The sequence below is a fragment of the Coffea arabica genome, chromosome 7c (assembly GCF_036785885.1).
Source record: "Coffea arabica cultivar ET-39 chromosome 7c, Coffea Arabica ET-39 HiFi, whole genome shotgun sequence".
Classification (NCBI taxonomy): domain Eukaryota; kingdom Viridiplantae; phylum Streptophyta; class Magnoliopsida; order Gentianales; family Rubiaceae; genus Coffea; species Coffea arabica.
This window is the reverse complement of record NC_092322.1, coordinates 3,170,731-3,194,723: the sequence shown is the minus strand read 5'-3', so window position 1 is coordinate 3,194,723 and position 23,993 is coordinate 3,170,731. Positions and strand designations below refer to the sequence as shown.

Sequence of the window (23,993 nt, the reverse complement as noted above, 5' to 3'; positions counted from 1 at the left end):
TCATTTCCGAAAAACAACGTGCTGTTTTGAGGTAACCCATTTCGTTTTTGTATCATTTATCTTGTGAGGGTTTGAGTTCATCACGTCCGTCTCTGTTTCTTTCCGTGTACGTGCATCTGTTAGTTCCTCTGTCTATGATTTCTGATGCCCTTTGAGAAATTCGAAAGCTTTACGGTAAATGGATGCTCAATGATTAGATGATTCGGCTAGAAAAGTAGTACCTTTCGATGAATCTAGTTTTGATTTGGCCGCAAGTTTCTGCTTTTGTCTATTTTTCTGTAATTAGCAACCTGGTTAGATCTTTTGGACTTGGGCAATGTTATGAGGGTTGTGTGATTTTAAATGGGCTGAGATCATTACGGTGGGATTTGTCTATTGTGAAGCTTGTCTGAGTTTTTTTTTTCTTCTTCGCATGAGTGGACTTAGTTTTGATTGAAATGGCTGCAAAAGGTTTCCTTTGTGTATATGGATGGGGATTTGCTGTGAGTTTGTTGCTTGAAATCAGAGTATGACGTTCGGGTATCTCGTTTGGGAGGTTGTATAATCTCAAATGCTTGAACTAAAAAATTGAAAATAGAATCTGGGTTTCTTGCCTGGCCAGGATCTTCAAAAATCTGCTGCAACAGGCCTGTGACTCTCGGCTTGTTGCAGCAGCATGAACATATCTTCGGTTTGCTGAACCTTTAGATTTGCTTAACATGTCTGATCTGCTTGCCATTTGCCTGAGATGTCATGAAAATGGTTGGGAGCTTAGCAGTGGAGTCTTGTAGTTCGCTTGGTCTGGTTGTCGAAAATCTGGCTGCAGTTGTCTTTCTTTCTTTCGTTGTCAGTCAAATCAGATTTGTCATCTTAATCCTGCAAGCAAAACTTCATGTTTTGATTTGGGACAATAATTTCTGGTTTGATGAACTTGTGTGTATGATGAAATGGGTGTGTTTTGCTGGAAATTTCAGGTCATAGTTTAGCAGACCTTGAGTTTATTTTGCTGCACTGTCTTGCCAAGAGTTTCATCAATTGCCGAAGGCTGGCTGCAGAATCTTGTTAATTTTTGTAGCTTGCGTGACATGCCTCCAAGATTGCATTTGTTAGTAAATGTTGAGTTGTGTGAAGTTAACTTCAGTTGGTGTGAACCTTTGTTTGCTGAAAGTTGCATCGAGTACCGAAGTTTGTGTGCAGAAAATTACAGCAGAGATATTTAGTTGGAAATTGCAGAAATTTAAGCTTCACGTAGTTGCATGTTTTTGCATGAAAATAATTTCCAAAATTGCACTTTGGCCCCCAAGTCTCCTATAATGCTAATTTGGCCCAAGTAATTGAAAAGGCTAATCAATTGGGTCCCTGTGATTTTTGCAGCAATATTATAAAGGCTCAATTAAGTTCTAATTTTTGCAAATAAATCTTAGAATAGTTGAATTTTAAGCCATTACTTGACCTTTTTCTTGCCTTTGGATTTTGAAGTGCCTAGAAGTGTTTGATAAGCTTGAGTGTTTGGTTAATGTTCACATTTGAGTATTTGGTAGCATTAATATTTTAATTCAATTGCTTGTTTGCTTTCATTGGTTACCATGTTTTGCTAAGGTGATGCTTAATGCATGGATTGGTGAACCTTGTGTCTAAATGAGCTTGTGATTGCCTATTTCCTTTAATTTCCCTAAAATAAGTTGATTACTTGACTTTTTCTTGCTTTTGGATCTTTAAAGCTCTTAAAACGTTTTAATTGGTTTTGGTTTGATTGATTGATGGTTGCTTTTGGATCCTAAAATGCAAAGTGAAACCACTCATTGACCCTTAATTGATCTTGGGCTCTTGAAATTCTATAATAATTAATCGGACTTGAGGGGTTGTTAATATTCATGTTGAGATGGTTTAGATGATCGGTTGGTCTAATTTGTTTTTTATTTGGTCATTTCTAAGTTGCAAAGTGAGGACGGATTCGATGTTTGATGGATTCCGATTGTCATATTTGTCTTTTATCATTATATTGGTGCATTAATCCTTTCCTTTGAATGGTTTTAGCCCAAATTAGCTTCTTCTTTAGTGACCATAGCCCAAGTTGAGTCTTGTTCACCTTACTAGCATTACACACGGGGGAGGTACAATTTCTCTTATCCCTTTTTGTCTCTCCTATGTGACCTTATGTGTTATGTGAATATGCCTGTCTACTTCGCTTTCCTTACCTCCTTGCATGCATTTACTTACTTTTTACTTTTATTTAAGTTTTATGGGGTATGTGTACACCTCTTGGCTTGTAATAGATAGGGCTCGGAGAGCATCTGGTCCATTTCCCCTTCCCCTTGGTTGCTTGCTTTTGTTGCTACATGTTTAATTGCTTTATTAGGTTCTTGCATCTAGTCGAGCATACTAAGTGCTACGTGTTACGTGTTTATGAGCGTTTTGGCATGTCTACTTGTTTTCATAACCATGAATGAATGGAATGGATGAATGTACGTCACCACACTAGTCCAACGCTAGTTGTGACTTCTTTTATCGTTTCCACTAGTCCAACGCTAGTCGGAATTCATAGAATCGGTTAGTCCAACGCTAGACCCTTAGGGATTTCCCCTCGTTAGCACATCATTTGCTTGTTCACCACATATCACGCATTTTCCTTAGTTTTATCATTTGGCATGATCCTCGAACCCCTTTTCCCCTCATTTTGGGTTTTGCATCCCATACTAGCTATAGGGTTCATTTTGTTTGAGCGTCCCCCTCCGATAAGGGAAACGAGCGAGTGTGGCTACTCGATAGCCTTAGCACGCTAGTTTCGCCTTCTAATCCAAGGGAAAATCGAAGTCGAAAAGTTAGAAGTCAACCCCCGTACCCGACTTGTTGCATTCCCCTAGGGTCATACTTTCATCACTTCCATACTCTTTTAATCACATTTTTCTTATATTTCGCAATCCATATTTTTCACTACATCTTTATCATTTAATTACTTTACTTCACAAATGAAATTCAAGTTTCACTTATATGTACTACTCTATCTTCATTCATTTGCACACACAAACACTTTGATTTTCATACAAATTCACACATGCACTTTCTTTACACATTCGCACACAAACACTTTATTTTTTTACACCATTTCATACATGAATCTTTTCATACACTTGCACACTTGCACTTGAGTCACCATTTGCATCAATCGACCTCTATGAGGTTTCCTTTTTTTGGCCGCCACAATTCATGTGGTTTGGGACCAAAAACCTCACGAGAGACATCGTAGAATTTAGGATTGCATTTCTCATTCATTAGTCTTTGTCCAAATTGCAAATACATACTTTGGGTAGAAAAAATTAGGAAAATAAGGGTTAAATCACGCAACTAGCCTTGGCTAGGTCGAAGGGGTGCCTTGGATTTTTATCCTTGCCTTCCCCTTCGTCAAATGTGACTCCCGAACCTTTTTCTTTGTTTGCGTGGACTAGGAGTCGTTCAAAAGGGTTTCTTACTTTTTTCCTTAAAAAATTCACTTTTTGGGTGACTTGGTACACCCTAACTCTATACCAAGTGGCGACTCCATTTTTCATATAAGAAAAAACCCTTTTTGAACTATTTTTCTTGGGTCAAATCGTCGCTTTTTTCAAGTCCCATATTAGACCCATATCTTTTTCAACTCACAAAAAAAATCATTTTCCAATCAAAAATTCAATCAAAAACATCTTTCTCAAACCATTTATTTTTTCACACATCGAAAAGTGGGGCGCGACAGGGCTAATAAGGATACCAACAGCAAGTGGAAAGAGATCTTGCTCAATCTTATCATGGAATTGGATTGAAATAGGTTTAATTGTAATGGGATGATGTGTGAGGAGAGTTAGTTGGAATTAATTTCTTGTTTGAGAGAAACGTGGGAGTGTCTAGTTGGAGTTAATTTCTTGTTTGAGGGAAACGTGGACGTGTGATGTGCCCATGATGTTTTTTACGAAATAAATTAAATGTAAAATGCTAGCTAGAAAAATAGAATTGGAGAGTGGAAAGAATTGTGAAGGCTTGTTGTTAAAAACCCCAATTCTCAAATTTATACAGATATAGATACGAGCAGTTTTGTCCTATGACCTATAGAGCAATAATGTTTTTTAAAAAATTCAGAAAATTGATCCATTTTGACAAGAGCATTAAAAGGAATGGAACAACCCTGGATTGTGGCTGTTTATCACGGAGCATTTTGTCCTATTGAGTCACATTATTAATATTCCCCAGCGAATCATGCAAGCCTTTTTCTATACATCGGGCTTTCTTTCTCAAGCTCAACGCTATCCATACAGCTAATATCAGATAAGAGCCATACATTAATTAAACCTTACTTGCCATACATAAATGCTTACTTCACTGATTAGGGCTGCATACTTGGCAAGAAGGCGTTAGATAAACAAATGTCCTTTCTTTTTTCTTTTTAACCACCTTACTAGTTTCAATCGTATGGTAAACGACGCTAAAAACTTGAGATGAATATAGCTCGAAGTGACAGAATGTTATAATTTGTAGAGGCGACAAGTACTATAATTATGGCTATAACTCAAGATTCGATATGCATGCTTTTACGATTCTCCAGAATGGGGACATCTGTCTGGATATTCGGCGTCGGTGGTTTCTGGATATTCGAAAATTTTTTCCATTTTGCAAGTTAGCAGTACAAAACTTCTATTAAAATTTAAAAAAAAAAAAACCTTTTGGCCATAACAGAAGATTAAATGGCAGTAATATTTAGTTTAGTTTATTAAACAGGGGCAAGGCAAACCAAGCCCCCATGATCAAAGCGCCCCTTCCAAGCACTAAAAAGCCATAAATGGCCCTGAAGATCCTCTGTCTCATCCGATAAGTAATAAGATCATCTTGCCAATTGCGTCTGAGGAGGTTCATAGAAGACGGACATCAACTCAATAGTACTAGTGTATAATTCTACGTTCATGAATGGGAACTTAGAAGACTTTTTCTTTTCCTTTCTTCATTTCTTTTTCTTTTTGTGTGAACAGATCATGTAGCATACCATGTAGTATGTAATAGGGTCATGCGGCCAGCCGCCCAAGTTTGAGCATGCTGACTTTGGCCTGGATCCGCCTGTACCAGTAGCACTTTCCCCTGGCAGTCCAAACCTCTTTGGTATTTATTTAGACACATTTAATAAAATACAGTTGGAAGCTCAAAGGAAAACCCCCCCCCCCCCCCCCCCCCCCAAGCTCATTCGATCCCATGCACTAATATCCATGATGCTACGAGGCCCTTTCTTTTCATTCACTTATTTAGCCCACACGAGCATTTGAATTCCTTCTTAAACAACAACATCGAACTAAGCCATTGTCTTCTGAAGACTTTACCTCCTCAATTGTTAATCAACTCTAACATTGCACGACGAAAATGTCAAAAAGACATTATTGATAGCCCGAATGATTAATTGCTCTAAATCCCCTTAAGATATAGTGCATTTTACACTTTATCTTCCAATATCATTTTTTTTTCTTAATTTATCTGTTTGTTTCTTAAACCGTTAATCAACTCCAATATTTTGTTCTACTCAAGATAAATAATGTAAGGTTTAAATTTGTGCTTGCTTAACTTGATCCCCGAATTCATATGAGAAGTCTTCAAGTGGGGTATAGGTGGAGTCCCACTTAATATTTTTCAAAGAAAAAGATTCTGCATTCTGCAAGAGTTTTTTTTTTGAAACATGTGATTCTGCAAGAGTTAATTATTTTACTTTCATGCTCCAAGGATTTAAGACTGATCCAAACAAGGCCTAAACCTACCGACAGATCTATTTCCCGAGGGGGTGGGGGGGGCAGTATAATATGACCTAGTATGTGCAGGCCATTTGTAACAATAATATCTGTACAAGTTGTACGCCTATCATTTTCCCTTTCTTTTTTACATCCCGAATTATCTTTTCTTATGGCCACAAATTGTTAACCTGTTTGATGCCATTTGTAAATTTGCCTCGACTTGATGAAACACCAGATTCAATCGAGATGATGATGTGCAACACTATTAATACAAGGCCATCGGGGCGACCTTTGTCCTTTATCAGCGTCGGATTCTAATTGATTGATTTTTTTGGTTTTAGTTGATTGATGCCACTAATTTGCAATGGCTACTATAAAGGCAAGCAGTGGATTAGGGCAACTACAAATTAATTATTCGGGACACGGAAACTAGAAACCAATTCACAGCTGCTGTCTCGATTAATTCTGCTTGCTAACAAGGAAACAACAAAAACTTTTTACGATTTCTTCCGTTGATTGGATATTAAAGAATTTGTTTTCTTAGCCTACACCTCTTCTTCGCTCGCTCTTACAATGGCCGTTACAGAAAATATAACTAGGGGATGGTAAACAGGAAAAGCAATAGAAAGAAAGGTTGCAACCTATACAGTAGTCCTGGCCCCCAAAAAAATAGCGGTAGTTTTTTTTTACATTTTTGCTTCATGCCCGTGTTGGAACTCTCATCTTCTCGGCGTCGTTATTGGTCCATGAAGTCAATGAGATGGGATTCGGCGGGGCTGCCGGCTGCGATGACTGAGGACAGAAACCTTTTCGGAGCTCATTATACTTTTCTAGGTCAAAATTGTCAAGCTTCATTAGTCGCCTCTGCTTGGAACTAAATCGGCTCTGAAAGAAACCTTCGAAGGAAGGCTCTTTGGATGTCCTTAGGAAGAAGGCATACCCAGCCATGCAGTAAATGGATGTGACGTAGAAGCAAATAGGCTCCATTACGTCCCAGGAAAGTTCCCAGAACGTCAATCTCATGAAGGCAGCTGTTTGGAGGACCATGTAGGCGAGCCCAAGCCAGAGCTCCCTGCGGACCATCAGGTCTGCCTTTTGGTCAATGGCTGCCTTCTGCTCCTCCATTGATTCCAGCTCCTCCTTCAATCTTGGATCGGTCGGGTGGGGTACTGGTACTGATACAGATGCAGGCATTAGGCCCTGGATGGCTTTCACAACCTGTAACCAAAAAATTGTACAAAAAACATTTGTGTAAAAAGATGCCTCCACCTCATCCATTTCTAGATGAAGCATGGAATTATTAAATCATCATCTATTTCTTCCCAGATTGCTCCCAAGGTCCCAGGGGGAAAAAATAAAAAAGAGGTCAATTATTATTATTATTTTAGTCCAGCCAGAAACCCCCTGCCCCCAAGAACACTGGCACTCTTCCTCGTCTATAATTCTCTCCTTGTTCGAACCTCACCCAATACTGAAATACGTGAAATATTTCCCCAAGATCAAATTCGCAAGAGTACTATTAAATACTATGTTTCTCTGAAATTTTTTTTTTTTTTTTAATAAGGGGTTTGAGGTGAGGGGAGGAATTGAAGAGAGTATTTTCTTTTCGGGAATTATAAGAAAGAGTTCCACAGGGAACAGTAGTGATCCATTGTTCCCAAACAAATGTGTCACCATCTGGTTTTAGAGACCCGAGCGTAACATTGTTTCACTTTCCTGTCCAAGAAAACATGGAGAAAAACCCCCACATGATGAAAAAAACACTTATCAGATTTCGGTAGTCCTCAACAAGGAAAAAATTGAATCAAACAGTAGAAAACACAACAGAAATTGCTTAATCTGTTTGCCACACCACTGGACGGCCATGTTTCGTCAAATGCGTAAAGCCTTGTACTAACCACAAATATCAAATGTGCATAAACATTGTTGGAATTACATCGGACAGTAACAAAGTACTAGGAAGGGAAACCAACCTGTTGAGGTCTGAGAAACACGACATTTCCTAGCACGATAACCGTGCCGGATTCATCGAGCATCTTTGCGAACTGTTTGGCCTGTTCACTACCCCAACACCCGTCCCCGCAGATCTCCAGAAATTCCTCCTGCGAGATGCAGTTCTTCTCAATCTGCGTCAGCCTCGCCTTCACCGTTTCCAGCTGCGACAGTCTTAGCAGCTTCCTCGCGTCCTCCACCGTTATCTTCCCCTGCTCCTCCTCCTCCTGCTGCTGCTGCGGCTGCGGCGGCCTCAGTCCGTCGAGCCTTATTCTATCTCTGGCGATGTCCATTCCCCTCAACTTCTCTATCAACCCCTCCCCGGTCGGCAGCGACCGGAGCCCCGGGGAGATCCCCATCGGTAGGCGGTGGAAGAACCTCCGGAAAGTCCCGTCATCTCCAGGATCCGGAGCGATTTTATCGGGGCTCCGTGGGGCCAAGGCCTTATTAAGCGCCGCCGTCGTTGATGAAGTAATCCGGCAACTCGCTAGAGATGGATTGGTTATTCTGTAAATACTGAATAGACGCTGAGCCAGGGTTTTCTTTAACGCCATTGATAAATAACGGTTATAATAATACAGTAAGGTAAGGATCTTATTGCGCGAAAGTGCGGAGAGGACTGCTATGGTTTGCTTCAACAATGGAGAACACCGAGTTGGCTCGAAATTCCTATTTATAGGTCGCTCTGGTGGGGACGACGGATCCACTCAAGCAATGAACTTTTAACCATGAGAATAATAAAATTATCGCGAGAAATTGGGTTGGTCGCAATGGAATGGAATATGCTGACGAATTTGGGATATGTTCTTCAGAGAAAGTAAAATACACCCGCAATTAATTTAATTGAAAGAGGGAAATAATTCGGGAGCGACTCGTGACTCGTGAGGAGGAGGGGGAGCATACAGCATTTACGTTGGGAAGAAATTACAGCCTGAGTCACGGGGTTCGTATATCTTCTGAGGCACAGGTAATATTGTGCAAGGAATCACCGCACACGTGGCTGGTAAATGGTTACGGGTCCGGCGCCGTCCGATTATAACGAAAATTAATCAAGGGGTGGCCGGCTCCTGATGTGGACTACGGTCAGCAGAGCTGACTGGGCAACACTTTTGGCCATGTATAAGTATAACTCGCGTGGCAGGAATAGAGGGCTAAAGGAGGGCGTTGGTCAACCTAACACAATTATGGGAGATGCAGAGGATAAAGTCCCAAAGAGAAAGCTCCGTGTGACGTGGCTGGATGGATGGCCTATAGGAAAAATAAAAGGAAAGAGGAGAGCTGCAGCGCGTTTCAAGAGTTTCAGATGACGTTGTCGAGTGGTACTCAGTAGATGTTGCGTTGGGCGGTAGATTATTTTAGATAATTTTTTTTTTTGTAAAGAATAATGTAGGAGTATTTTTTTTTTAAGGATTAATATTATAGATATTATCAGTGTATGCACAATCACCATTAGATATATGATACATGTATAAAATTTGAATTTGAAATTCAAAATTTATTCATGTGCCATCCATCTAACTGTAATAATATATACGCTGATAGTACATATAGAATTTACTTTTTTTTAATACGATATATGTAAAATAAAAAATAGACAATTAGAAAATGCGTTGACGCTGTAAATAAAAAAAAATATAATCTAACATTAAAAAAAAGGTGCTTGAGTAGGGTTAACGCAATCGCGTCGCCACATATCTAAAGACGTGGAGTTAATTGTTTAAATCGTGAATGGAGATTGTCCCGTGTCGCCGCATATTATTATCCCCTGGTGGAGCTTCTTTTCTCGTATTGGATGTGGATTGGAATATGTCTACGGCCGGTTTGTTGAGAGTTGAGAGTTGAGAGAGAAGGAGTTAGTAAGAAACTTGCCGCGTACGTGGAAATGTGCTGTGAGTTGATGATCATCCGTTAGCAGCCTGGCATTCATACGCAGACCAACGCATTTTAAGCCGGACGTTAAACCTCAATTAGACCAGTTGTCTAATCCTAACCAATGCTAAATTCTTTATTAGCATTTAATGCGAATGGGGTTTGAAGAGACGTATTATTCGAGAAACATATTCCAACAATACAGGCTGGTGGGTTCAAATATCACGGCCCAAGTTTTGGGTGGGCAGGGTATATTGGTATCCATTACGCTGCTTTGTGAGTTTATAACAAAAGAAAGAAAGAAAGAAAGAAAAAAAAAAAAAGACATGTACCATATTCACTAAATTGGCTTATTGGTTAGAGATTATTTGCTAAATTTTTATTTGCTTATATTATCAACACATTTTTTAACTATTTTTTTTATCTAACATACATCATATTCAAAAAATGTTATAGTAATTTTTCACAAAATTATCCCAAATAATCTAATATCCAAACATATACATTTTTTCCCCTAAGTTTAGGATGGGTTCGAGCTTGAAGTTCTTCCCTAGAATGTTGGTCAAAGTTCGAACCCTGCCAACATCATATCATTTCCACCAAGGAGTAGTGATAGGCTGGTACACCACAGGACAGCAATAGAAGGCTCCCTGTTTCCTCCCACCATCCCCTTCTTCGAGATCACTCCTTATAATAAAATAGGATTTCAAAAGAAAGAAAAGACTTGAGTTGTTAAAATAGGAAAAAATGTGTTAAAAGTTGAGTTTTAAAAACTTGAGTTGAGTTGTATGTCACAAGCAGGATAGTGACAATACTTTTGGGACTATTTTTAGTGATAACGTAAAAGATGCCCGCTTCCTTGATTTTAAAATTTTCATATTTGTTTGGCAATGTCCGATTTATTGTGAGTGGACAAAATCCTATATGTCCTTGATTTTTGAAATTCCATATTTGTTTCTATTGCTTACAAATATCTTGCTTTTCAATCTTTTTTTTTTGCAGGTGTACTCTTTTTCTAAGGAAAATCCTATGGCCCTATTTTATAATCCAAGTCAATGGTTTAGATCTTAACGTGTTTAGATGCGTTCGATAATTATAAAAAAAAAATAGAACAGCTAAATTTTCTGGACAAAAGTTGCTCAAAAAAATAAGTGATAAGCTATTTATTTATTAAATCTTCAAATGTATCAAATTTAGTGCTTAACAATTCAATAATTCAGTGAATTCAAACTTGAAACTTCATATTTTAATTTTCAGATTTCAATTTTATCAAACACATCCTAATTAATATACGATTTAATCGACAAAAATAATGCAAAAGATGAGCAACCACCTTAAATTTAGAGATTATATATTTGCGTTTATTGTTTAGAAATTAGGTGGACTCTTCTTCTAATTCGCATTCAGTGGGTATTTATTAGTACATCAAAAATAAATGTAACTTACGTGTGAATGTATACAATTACATTCATTACGACCTTGAATTTAGATTTTTTTTCCAAAATTACACCCTTGTATTTAGATTTTTTTTTTTCAAATTAACTTCATTTTTGTACAAAAATGATGAGCACCGCAGATCTCTCTGAAGGAATGCCTATTGAACATTTGTTAGTGAAACCCTGCACATAATATTTTAACATATATAACTGTCATAATATCCAACATTAAGAGGCACCAAACAACATCATTCTTTTCTAATTTGCTTAATAAATGTAATTATGAGATAGAGTTATCTTCTTCCTTTTCAATTTGGAATACATTTTGAATTCCTATGGGTTTGCAAGTTTAGAGTTCTATTTTTCTTTTTTTTTCTACAAATTTTTAATGTGTGTAGCGACTAGAGCATACTATATTGGATAAAATTGTTGGCGAGTAGAATTCTATGTTAACCAATCTAGTCATAATAAAATGTTGTCGTTTCTTATCAAACAACAAGAAAAAAAAATAAAAAATATATATATAAGTAGAATTTCAAGCGAGTCATAAATGAGTAATTGGGTATATCATAATCCTTTATTAAATGGGTATAAACAAGTTGACTCAATCATCCGCATTACATTGCCCAATTATGACCCCTCAAAATCCATCAAAGTCATCCATTTTAACATCTCTATTGCAGACACATGGAACTACTATGTGTGGCTCTTTCTTGTTCATCGCCTCTAATTTACTAGGAATTTGATATTCAATTGACATTCTCAGTAAATCACCTAGTATTCCGCCTAAGATAAGAAAAGAAAAAAAAAAAAGAAGTAAAGACTGCAAATGCTATGCATTCAATCATTGAGGCATAGGGTTCTGCATTAACAACTTGTATGATCAGAATTTGGATAATTTCAACGTATTTTAGGGAAGAGTGAAACTCGAAGAATCGAGTTCCTAGGCCAGAAAATGTCAATGAGAAGAATTTCAGCCTTTCCCTTTGTTGAGCAGTAATAATTTAAGAGGATTGGATGCTTTTCTTTGATCCGTCAAAATCAAAGTTGTGCAACTTTTGCGAATCGGCCAAGTTGTTCAAATCATGGAAATACTAGTCTATTTGAAATGGCCGCCTTCCAAAGAGAGGAGAAAAATCGACAAAACACTTCTGTTGACTTCATCCCACAAGATAATCGCAAGTGCATTCATCATTCAGTTTCTTTTCCTGTACTTTGTGAATTTAAGATGACTTTGTCCATACTTCATAGCCGTAAGAATGCGCCCCCTTGTAGTTGTTGTCAGCTTAGTTAGAGGTGATGTCACGCACAGCCAACTTACTTCTTGAACGACATTACCCCCTTTATTTAGTCTTTTCAACAATTAAAACTCCATTAAAGAAAAAATGCTGCTATTAAATCACCCCTTTCATCTCTTGAAAATGACATCTGGGTCCGGTCAATCGAAGGAAAGCGGGGATTTTCTGATCAGAATCTACTATGGGTCAACACGCTAAAGGCGTAAATCAGCACAAACCCGACAAAAGGAAAAGGGAAAGAAGAAGCACTGGTAGGTTATGAATGTATACAAGAAAGAGACGGCGGATAACAAAATATGATGAGGATCACAGAAAGAGAATTTGAGCGATTATCAGGCGAAAAGAGAAGTAAAGAAGATTTGAGTGATCAGGATGAGATTGAATGACAGCAGTCAATTCTTTTTCCCATCCACTGGATTATCAGTGGATGGTTGACAGTAGTACATGAGATGCCGCACTTGAGCAGTCTGCAGCGTTTATAGTTCGGTAGATTATGATCAGGGAGCTTTGAAAGGCGTCGCGTGGCCACCACCTGAAAAATCTTGCCATTTTCGAGCAGAGCTGTTAAAACCGCGGTCTTTGCCATTTTCGAAGGTTAACTCTTCCAGAAGATCTCAGCATCACACAAACTATAGGGTCAAGCGAAGTAGGAAAATATGGATCATGAGCAAGTTTTTATACAACGGATAAGCCGGATTCAGCATATGCCCTTTCTTTTTCAAGATGATAAATATATATAAAGCCCACATCGTGAGGTTGCTGATCTGCTCGTAACCAACAGCATCTGAGATCATGGAACAAGTGAATCGAATTTGAAATCTCTAAAGAACCTTAGCCTGCTAGTGTCCATACAACAGCAATCTAGCGAGTTACAAGGTTATCCATCAACCGGACGGCAAATGTTCCTAGAAGAGAATGAATTCTTCGAAATAATAACTGAATTCTAAAATGTCTCCAAACAAGAGGCTCTACATAATTATGCCTAGAGCAGTCATTTCTCTTGTCAGTCACACTGATTATTCCATAAAAAAAGAATACCATTCTGCTTTGACGGAAGCAATTCACAATATTAAAATTTAATACTGCTATAGCTACAACCTTGCAAGCAATCATGTCAGACCAGACGAGCACGAGTACGCAGAAGACGTTCCTATTCTTGTCTTGGCATCTGCTCAACATCAATGCATTCTGAATCCTACTAATCCACAGCAAATGCAGAGATGAGCACTTGGACATAAGAACACCACCTCAGATACGAACCAGGTTTAAATCCCACGCTACCATACCCGTAAGTTGGAGTTGGAGAAGCATCACATGATTAAGCAGTTAGCACTTGCATGGTATTGAACAAGTCATCATACACCTTTCCAACCAAAAATGGATGTATGAGCAACCCATTCTATCAGCAATAATTGTTTGTGCTGCCAGCTATCTGACAGTAATTCTTTGATTTGTTCGACCTGTTATGATGCGTTTCCAAGAGTCACGATCCATGAATTACTTTATCAGAGTAAAAACAAATCATCCAGAAACTATATGCATCGCAAGCACAATGACTTGATCAATCTGTATTCAAAACTTGTGCCAATCTATTACGATTGGTAATTGCCACATGAATCACATGAAAAATGCTCGACGGCTGGAAATAGATAAACTCAATGCTCCATTAAAGTCGTAACATTCAGACCATCTATTTGGTTTTCCTCCATGTCAAACTAGAAAATCACTAGCAAATAGAAGGTTACATATGATTTCCTCACTTGAAACGTCTTGGGGACAGCTTCTGCCCTGCAGGATTTTCTTCTCCGTCCTATAGGTGTCCAACTTGTGAACTTGGCCACTTTTTTCAAGGCCGGTTATGAGCACACGGTATGTCCCCAGTGCAACATTAATTTGCAGCCTTTTCATGGTTTCAAAGGCTTTCAGCCCCTTGTCAACATCACCAGCGGAGAAGTAGGCAGCAATTAGTGCAGTATATGTAGTAGTACTTCTTTGTTCATCAGGCAATAAACCAAATACTTTTACAGCACAACCAAGCTCTCTGGCGCAGCCAAGACGATATATAACCAGAGCACTTAGGTGAGTACCAAGAGATACTCCTGTTCTAGCCATTACATAAACAACATCCACAACATTTGCAAGGGAATTTGTTCTAATAAGTAAACCTAATAAAACTAGATACGCAGTTCTTTCAACTTCTATGTCTAGTTCTACACTGTATTCTAATGCTGTCAAAGCTCCAACCTGTCTGCAATGAGAGCAATTTACTTCTATAATCAAGGAAATTACTCCAGAGTCCAATTTGATACTCTTGCCTCTCAAGTCAGCTAGCAAGCAGTCAATAGCTACAAGATTTTGCTTGCTTGATAAATGCAAAACAAGTGCTCTATCCAGAGAAGATATATTGTCCCCAGTGAAACCTACAAATTTATTGTTCTCTACATTTTCAATGTTTTCCACAGATAAATGGTTATTAACTTGTTTAAGGAGTATATCATTCTCTCCAGCAGCCATCAAAGTTTCAAGAGCTTCATGATAAACACCAATACGAAGGACAAGAGCCTTTTCTCTCATGTACTGGAGGATTTGCTGCATTGTCTCTATGTTTTTTGCACTGCAACATTTTCCAACCAAAATATTGCAAGTAGCTTTGTCAGGTGGTACCCCTGCTTCCTGCATGTTGCTAAAGATCTCCATAACTTCTTTGAATCTCCCTGAAGTCAATTAAGAAAACTTTACAGCATGAATATAAAGTCCATCCACAGCCCAGTATAGTTAGCAAATCTACAGCATTATTGTACAGTCAATTGTAGCTAAGATGAAGGGAAATGAGCATTATGTGTTTTGATGTTCAGTGAAATAAATGAAAACTAAGAATAAGTAGCTTTATTTAAAAAACACGGAAATACAGTAGGAAAGGTAAAAACAAAATTAAATTCATGGCAAAGGGTCATATAAGCTAACCATTCCTAATGAAAGGAACGGGCTAATATTCAGCTCACTGCACTAGGTTCCCAGAATGTCACTCTAACAATGGCTAGTTGTTAAGTACGGTCATTCTAATGGAAATTAAACTACAATCTCTAAAGCTAAGCCCCAAAGAAAAGCTAAGGCAAAACTATCAAAAAAAGTAAAATGCAGTTCCCAGACTTAAATGTAATGTAACAGTACAGGAACCCATATGTAAAATTCACCAATCTGAGCACGACAATAAGGAGTAAAACAGAATTAAAAACGAAGAAATAAGAAAAGTGGTACAAAAACACAAATACAGCAAAAACAAAAAGTTTGAAAGACGTTCAGAAGTTTAACTCCCACCAGCATTGGCAAGATGTTCCATCAGAACCGTATATGTGTGACAGTTGGGCTTACAACCAGCTTGAAGCATCTCCTTGTATACCTCGACGCCTTCCTTAGCTCTGTTGTGATCAAACAAGATCTTCATATATGCAGTGTAGGACACCACTGTTGGATGACATCCTTTTGCTCTCATCTCCAGCCACAAGTTAATTGCCCCATCGACGTCCCCATCATTAGATAGCCAATGTAAAAGAGAGGTATAAGTAACTACATCAATCTTTATTCCCTTTTCCTGCATTTGCTGAAATACATACTTCATTGATGATATCCTCCCGGCTTCCCCGAAAATGTCCAGCATAGTCGTATAAGTAAAACGATCGTGCTTAAACCCTTTTAGCCCGGCGGCCCAATTGAAAAGCAACCAAGTCTTCTCCATTGGCGGATGGGTCTTGAGAACTTGATTAACTGTGAAAGAATCCCACTTTATAGCAAGCCCCTCTAGCTGGTTTTTAGCCGAATCCCATGTTGAATACCGCAAAATATTGGATATTTTGGTGATGGTGTCCCTCATATATGTTTTAGGCTCTGCATCTCGTTTATTAATTAATCTGGAAGATTTCTTCGTCTTTGGGGAGTTTTGTCGAACAGGTTCCGGGTGTTGGTGTTTTGGATAGGAATACATACATTCGGTGGTAATCTTGCAATACCCACCATTAGGCCTATCAAGGCGTACAACGACGAAGCACTGGAACTTTCTAAGAAACTTACTGCTGCCATGTGAAGTAAACATAGATCAAATTTTTCATTGGAAAATATGACACAGCTAGGCAGCAGCTGCAGGATCAACTACTGTGTGTGTTGCTACGTAAGATCTTTTCCACCAAGAAGAAAGTTCGTTGGAAAATAAAAGATTAAGCAATGGCGGTGCCAAATTTTAGCTTGCTTCTTCTTTTTTCTCCTTTTTGGTTTTCTTCGGATTTCTCACATATTATGGAGTTCTGTGCATGCTCACATTTATCTCAACTGAAGCTACTTCAATTCTTTATTTGACCCCTCGACTAATTAAATGTAGTGGACCTGTACAATCATTAAGCCTGTGCAAGCCCACACTCCTCCAAGTCCGGAGCTAACGAAGGCACAAGTATACGAGGGTGAAATACAGAAAAGTCTCGTGTATTAAGCTAACCTACGGAAGAGGTTTATGTACTTTTAAATCATATATTTTGGAACCTCCTGGTTTGAATTAATATAAACAATGATAAAAATCGTCAAAAGTAACGAAAGCAAATAAAATGACGCAATTATTTTAATATATTCTTATACTATATAAGATTGAATTTTAGTCAAAAAATAGGTTGAATTTCAACCGCATAGGTGGGGGTTTTTTGGGAATGTGAAATGTTGTGTATTAGTATAAAATCTTTAAATACAAGTTAAGGAAGCATGTATTTGGATATGTTTACTGAAATGACCATATTTTAATACATTTAAAGTTGTTATTGATGAGCCATCTGGGTATTGATGGAATGTGTAATTAGTGTGCAACTATTTTTACATTTTGTACAACCTATATATACTTGTATGTTGGTGTAATTACCGGAATATTTCTTAACTACCAATAATTCCCCTTTTCAACCACAGATAACCGTTTGAGATGTTGCTTTGTCTGAAACGTTTGAATGGCAATCAGATTTAGAAAATGAGCCAACGATTTCTCTATCAATAGTAGGAACATATTTATCTATCATTTATAATCTGCATTTATAAGGCACAAACATTTGTCAGTTTACACCCTTTCAGTTTCAGGAGTTAAGTTTTCCTTTTTTGTCTTTATCTACAACGATTTGTCTCATTGTTTTCTTTTCCATCCGAATTCAAATTTGAAATTAACTATTATTTCGTCATTAATTACACCCAATTCAATTGTCAAACCGTTGGTATGTTAATGCCTAAACGGTTAATTATCAGTTTCTCCCTATTCATATTTCAGGATTGGGATAATTCTACCCGACTTCATACTAATCAGCTCAGAATGTTCTTCAATCCCAACTACTCCTGGTGGTTTAGCGTGAGGTTAGATTTCACTCTCCCAATTTTTCAGTTCCTCATTTAATTTTGCCAGTGTGTTCTTAGTACCTACAATTAGCGACTCTTATCGCGTTGCCTAGCTGCAAAATAACATTTTTCGTGTTGCCTAACCCCAATTGATCTGGATTAGTTATAATCTTATAAGTTTGGAGCAACAACAAGAAAGAGCTCTCGATGGGGATTCTGAAATAAGGTTAGCTTTCTGTATTGCTCTGCTTTTCTGCATTATCAACGACCTTCAATTTGACACAATTTTACTGTAACGCTATGTGAATTGATTGATTATATTGTTTATGTTTTCATACTAAATTTTATTTCTTCTCATAATGTACTATTATTTGTTCAACAAAAAAATCTCTTTCTCCACAAGTATTAAACACCCGCGCGATGCGCGGGCACTCCTCCTAGTATATATAAGTAAAAAAACCTTCTAACAACCACTTTAGTTACGCAAATCTACAAAAAAAAACACCCTTTGTAATTAAGTCAATTAGCCAAAAAAGCCTCCTATAGTTACCAATTGCTATCACTAATCTTCGCTTTCAGCTACCATCCTCCTTTCCATCATTTTATCTCGTTCCTTCTCTTTCTTTCTCACTTTTCCCCATCTCTTCCTCAACGGCGAAGTCAAGACCTTAAAGTTAAATGGGTCAATTTTCAATATCACATCAAATATAATTTTAGTAAATTTACAATCAAAAAGCACTTATATTAAGCATATTTTTCTATTATTTCAATTATACTTTGACATCTAAATTATGTTATAATATAGTGGTAGTTTGGTAACGTCAAAAGAGATTGTTTTTTTTTTTAATTTATGTCAATAATTAACCTTAATTAAATCTAACACTTTTATGAAGCATAAGAATTAAGAATTCTTAATTTATTAAGGGAGGCCAATGTAAATAAGAAAGACATGTTAAAAATTTTTAAGTGGACAATATATATGAGAAAGAGAATTTCAAAAATATTGAGAAGTAAAGTTGATAAGCATAAAAATTTCAAATATTTTAGGAGGGACAAATAAAGAAGTAACCATCACATTTACAAATTAGTTCAAATTACAAGATACCAATATGTAGTTTTAAAATTATAGGGGATTTTTTTTTGTATGTTCGCTTAAGCACAAGGGCTTTTCTGACATTTTACCTTTAAAGGATATAATAAATTTATCAACTAAAATTTTACTTGTTTCCAATACAAATACTCGCGAGAAAGGCGCGTGTATCTCAAACTCATTCATTTAGACGTTTTTCATTACATTTTCAAATTAGTTTAAGTTACGAGATACCTAGAGGAGGTATTTTTGTAAGTTTGTTTAACCACATGGACCTTTTCGTGCATTTTACCCAATTTATAATTATCATCAAGAATGATAATCTGATGTCAGAATTTTGTTTGCTAAATGTACGAGCGGGTTATAATTTGCTTATTTTGCTTGATTAACGAACCCTAATCTGTTCTGCTTAAGTCATTCATTTTTTTTTTCCTCCTTTGGTGATGCTCTTACTTTGCAAGCCACGGTTGCATCAGTCATGTCTTGCAATTGGATTTGTTGTAAGCATCCCCTTTGTGTTAAATTTGGGAAAATTATAGTAAACAACATTATCATATACTCCCTCCATACTAAATTATTGGTCGCATTTTTTACTTCTAACTTATTAATAGTGGCGTGATTGTAGTGTTAATAAATTTATTTTCAAGATTGCCCTCTAAAATTCAAAATTCAAATTTTAATTTAGGATAAAATATAAATAAGATAGGGATAAATTTTGATAAATACAAATATTTTGAAATATCTCAAAATAAAAAAAAATAACAATTTTAAGGGAGAGAAGAAGTATTACACCACTGTATATAGATAGCGTCACGGTCCATTATCAACATTTCTCCCGGCTCATTCCAGCTCTGCACATTGCATTATAAGAGAAACAATTATGGCCTTTGTAGCAAATGAATATTGGACGCTATCTGTCATGCTTACATTCAGGTCAACCCAATTTCCAAGACTTAAACCCGATCCATATTTTGTCACACCACTTGGCGATCAGGCCTGCCCAAGTTTCGGCCCTCTTTTATATTTCTATTTGAGAGTATTCAGCCCCTCAACAACGCTTTTAAAGTTGAAACAACATTAGCTCAGTTTCTCGTTCGCTTGCTTCTCTAGGGAATTGGTGTAGTGCGGATTGTCTCTTTTTTTTTTTTTCCCGACAACGATAGATGTTGTATAACCTACTCTAGCCTAATCCAGGGGAATGGGCAAGGGGATGGTTAACTAAAACCAGCCACGTATTGTGGCCAAATTGTGGAAGGCAGGAGTAGATCCCCTAACCTCCAGCATCACCAATAGTGCGGATTGTCTCGCTGAGGAAATTGTTCGTACGCAAGTCGATCAAAGGTTTATCCAAGAGGCCCTTGAGGGAATCATACAAATGTTAGAATATTTATATGACCTACATAATCACATATAACATTATTAAAATAATCCCTCAATTAACAAGTTGAACTAGTTAAATCGTGAACCGAAACTCATCCAATTCACTCAGCGATTCAGGTTTAGTTCCTTTCTCCACCCCAACTAACGTTTGTTAGTTTATCTACGACTTAGTACAAACATAGAGACGGAGAGAGATGATGAAGTAATGGCTGAGTACTTGAGGTATGCCCTAAATTTATTACCTATGCTCACAACAACTACTTGGTGCTGACGTTTGTGGGGGTGGCTAGCCCCTCTTTATAGCTTGTTAGGAGGCATTAGCCTCTCCCTGCTAACCAAAAAAGGGGAAAAAAAAATAAAGAACTGGATGCTGCGTTAATTTGAAAAGTTTCGAGAGATGAGCACATGATCCGAGATATGAAGAAACAAACCGGAGTTGCAGTTCCAAAGACAAGATGCCGGTTGTGATTTAGCTCAACCAGCCAGCAGTTAATTACCTACACTGACGCCGGAGACTTCTTATTTGGTTGGTCCTTACAAGACATACGGGTTTTAGACAAGAACCTTTTTCACATCATTGACCAAAATGGCATCGACACCACCACAATAGGTAAAACTTAAAAAGTCGCATCCTTCAATTTTGTTTTGCAATGGAATTGTAGTAGCATTCTCAGAGTGGGAAAAAATCATGCTCACTTCTTTCTTTACATGTTTCATCAACTTAGAAATCTGATGCTCACAAAAACCATATCCAAAGATCTCAATCCTGGAACTTCACTATCTGAGCCACCAACAAAATATTCATTTTTCATGCTCTCACATGCCTCAAGAGAGTGAGCATTTTCAATTGGAGCCTTGATGTTTATATGGATGGCTGTGATACTTTTGTTCCTGAACGCTAAACTACCATATAAGGTACCCTCAAATGTGGTAATTGATGATGGTCTACCATACCAGGAGGAGGAAAACACATGTATTTCTTTCTCAGTCACACACAGTCAAATGGATCTAAACTCCTTTAGTTGTCAAATGGAGTCAAATAGATCTAAACTGCACAATCTTTTTTTGTTTCTATTTTCCCAAACAAAAGCTACAACGTTCAGGCTCACCATAATGCATTTGGTTTCAACTGAACCAGAAAAATGGAAATATGGGCTTATTGCTCATTTCTTTTGCGGTTCAAAACAGTGGAGAACTTCTTTCCAAAATACAAAACTAAGACCTTACTTGATAATCCAGTTCAGTACTTAAACTTAATGGGTTCATATCTTAATGTATTTAGACAGTTTGATAATAAAAAATTAAACATCTGAATTAATTAAGTGACACTGAATTTTCTAGACAAAACTTGCTCCCAAAATTAAATGATAAACTATTCACTTATCATTGAACGCGATATGCACTCAAATGTATTAGACTTAATAGATTCAGACTTAGAGATTTCATACTTCAGTTTTATCAACCGCGCCCTAAGTGGGAGTTCCTTAGAAATTAGCAAAGCAGACAACCAAACCTTTCTCAGAAACAAGCCTGTATAAGACATCCTTTATCCTGAGACTATATGGTCACCAAAATGTCACACACACACACACACGCACATGCGCGCGCGCGCACACACACGCACAGAGAGTTAGCTTCTCGTTTAGGTAACACCAGTAAACACTCATTCGGACACAATGCTCCGCTAATATTTTCTAGAAACAAATGCTCCGCTACAATATCAGGCAGAACTAAAACTTAAACCAGCGGAAACATACAAAAGCAAAAGGCTACTAACGTCCATAAGCTCTGATAAGAAATAGAACATGTTTGAAAAAAATGTAAACTGCCAGGTATCCTCAACTGTGGAAGATTAATGATTTTTTATCATTATTGATACTGGGTTCGAAAAAAAATTATAGACCCAATGTGCATATCAGCAAAATACTTTACAGAGTTCACGAGTTGAATGGAACTGACAGTCAACAAAACACTGTCATGACAAAAACGGCATACCGTTGCTCTGATCTGAGCCACTGGGATAATTGATAATCCTCCTCAAAATCACTGCCCTCGCTCTCCTAATATCCCTGCTACACTTGTCAGCATGATCATTCAAATCCTGAATGGTTTTCATAAACCCACTCACCTTCTTCTTTATCTCAGTCACGGCGATCACCACAGCCTCATCTTCTCTCATGGCAAAATCAGCTGTCTGCAGCAATGCCTCAATCTCAATCTGCAGCTTATCCACAAGCACCCTAATGCTATCCAAGTCCTTAATCACTACGTAATTCCCAATCTGCATCGAGAAAATAACCTCCCTCTGCCCTTTCAAATCCCTCTCGCACTTACTCCAAATAGAATTCAACCATTTACCCATCGACCCCAATGGCACCGCTGCTGCCGCAGCCAATGCCGTCACCACCGGCGGAGCCGTAACGGCCGCAGCCACGACGGAGCAAATCAAAACAGAGACAAAAGCTGCTATGAAAATAACATTAGACACCTTCCTCCAACCCTTCATTGACTTCAATTTCTTGTCAAGCTTCCTCTTTTTAGCTTGCAGTTTCTCTAACATCAAAACTTGCTGCTTATAAACATCTTGAAACAAGGAAAAGAACTCCTGAGTAAAAGGGTCGCCGGTGGCCTTAAAATTGGACAACTCCTGTAAGGTTTTCGGATAAGGATTGACGGATTCTTCTTGGGAATGGGCTTGGGCATTTTCATGTTCCTCCTCGAATTTCTGCAAGGCGAGGAGAACAATGGATTGGGTATGGAGGGAACGCTTGAGGCAAGCTTCGAGGGCAGTACAAAAGTCCAAACTTTGAAGGCTATTCTCGAAGTAATCGTTGACCAGATCGTATAAGTCTTGGTCTTTCCAGATATCTTTTTTGCATTGGAGGATGACGTTGACTACTTCTTGATTCATTTCCAGCAAGCATTCGGTGACTTCCCGGAGGGAGTCGAGGGAGAGGGCCCTGAAGTCGAGGCCTACCGCTATAGAGTTGATGGCTCGGCTGGTGCGTTCCTGGAGAGTGGCGTCTAAAGACCGGAGCTGTGGATCGGCTTGGCAGGCGGCTTCGTAGGAGCTCAGATCAGCTTCGGAGGCGACATCCTCAGCTTTTTCCCCATTACTACTACTATGGTTGCTGTGACTGGAGTTGCTGCCCTGTCGATGCGGTGGGGTGAGCGTGCTCTGTCCCTTGGTTTTGCTAAATTGACTACCCATTTGAAAAACTGGAGAAATCCCAACTCCGAATCAGCTGTTTTTGTGTGTGTGGGTGTGTGTGTGTGTGTCTGTGGAGGTGTTTCACTGCTGTTTTTGGGTGGGTTATCTAGGGAAGCTGACTACTGACTGCGGAGAAAGAGCGAAAGAGGGGGACTTTGGGCAGGCCCCCCAAAGAGGAGGGGGGAAGGAAAGGAGGGTCGAAACTGGGGGGCTGATGGTGGGTCTAGTCCACTGGCAAGGAGATACAGGGAGAGAAAAATGGACAGGAAAAATTGGCAAGAAGCTCAAAGCCGCAAGCTGACTGATTGTTTATTCGGGTAGTTTTTCTTTCTTTTTTTTTTTTTTCTCCATGACAAAACTTTCTGAATCTTCGCGTACAAGGAATTGGTGAAGCAGTTTCAAAGGGTTCTATCATGGTTCTGTTCCATATAATGAAGGGATTTATTGAGAGGCTTTTTTTTTTTTTTTTTTTTAAGTTGTTTGATGCGCTTTACTCGTCGTTGCGGAATAAGTTGGGACTTGGGAGAGATACTATATCATCATTGTTATGGACTGCAGGATTGGTGAAGTGTTATGTATACGGATTCCTATAGTTTGACTCAAGAAAATGACTGGACGCACTAGTATCTTTCTTCAGCTAACGCA

At 38.1% G+C, this 23,993-nt stretch overlaps 3 protein-coding genes across 3 annotated transcripts; all 3 read right to left on the bottom strand.

The window, feature by feature from the left end:
- Positions 1-6,199: 6,199 nt before the first annotated feature.
- On the bottom strand, positions 6,200-8,406 carry LOC113698201 (calcium uniporter protein 2, mitochondrial). The gene is made up of 2 exons (XM_027217915.2): positions 7,691-8,406; positions 6,200-6,935 (listed from the first exon to the last, which is right to left on the bottom strand). The coding sequence occupies exons 1-2, from the start codon at positions 8,261-8,263 to the stop codon at positions 6,417-6,419; spliced, it is 1,092 nt and encodes a 363-aa protein (XP_027073716.1). The 5' UTR covers positions 8,264-8,406; the 3' UTR covers positions 6,200-6,416.
- A 4,553-nt stretch (positions 8,407-12,959) lies between these two features.
- LOC113699146 (pentatricopeptide repeat-containing protein At2g01390) lies at positions 12,960-16,784 on the bottom strand. Its single transcript, XM_027219282.2, has 2 exons — positions 15,631-16,784; positions 12,960-15,026 (listed from the first exon to the last, which is right to left on the bottom strand). The coding sequence occupies exons 1-2, from the start codon at positions 16,400-16,402 to the stop codon at positions 14,023-14,025; spliced, it is 1,776 nt and encodes a 591-aa protein (XP_027075083.1). The 5' UTR covers positions 16,403-16,784; the 3' UTR covers positions 12,960-14,022.
- A 5,196-nt stretch (positions 16,785-21,980) lies between these two features.
- LOC113699147 (UPF0496 protein 1-like) lies at positions 21,981-23,784 on the bottom strand. Its single transcript, XM_027219283.2, has one exon. It carries the CDS (start codon positions 23,346-23,348, stop codon positions 22,113-22,115), a length of 1,236 nt encoding a protein of 411 aa, XP_027075084.1. The 5' UTR covers positions 23,349-23,784; the 3' UTR covers positions 21,981-22,112.
- Positions 23,785-23,993: the final 209 nt, after the last annotated feature.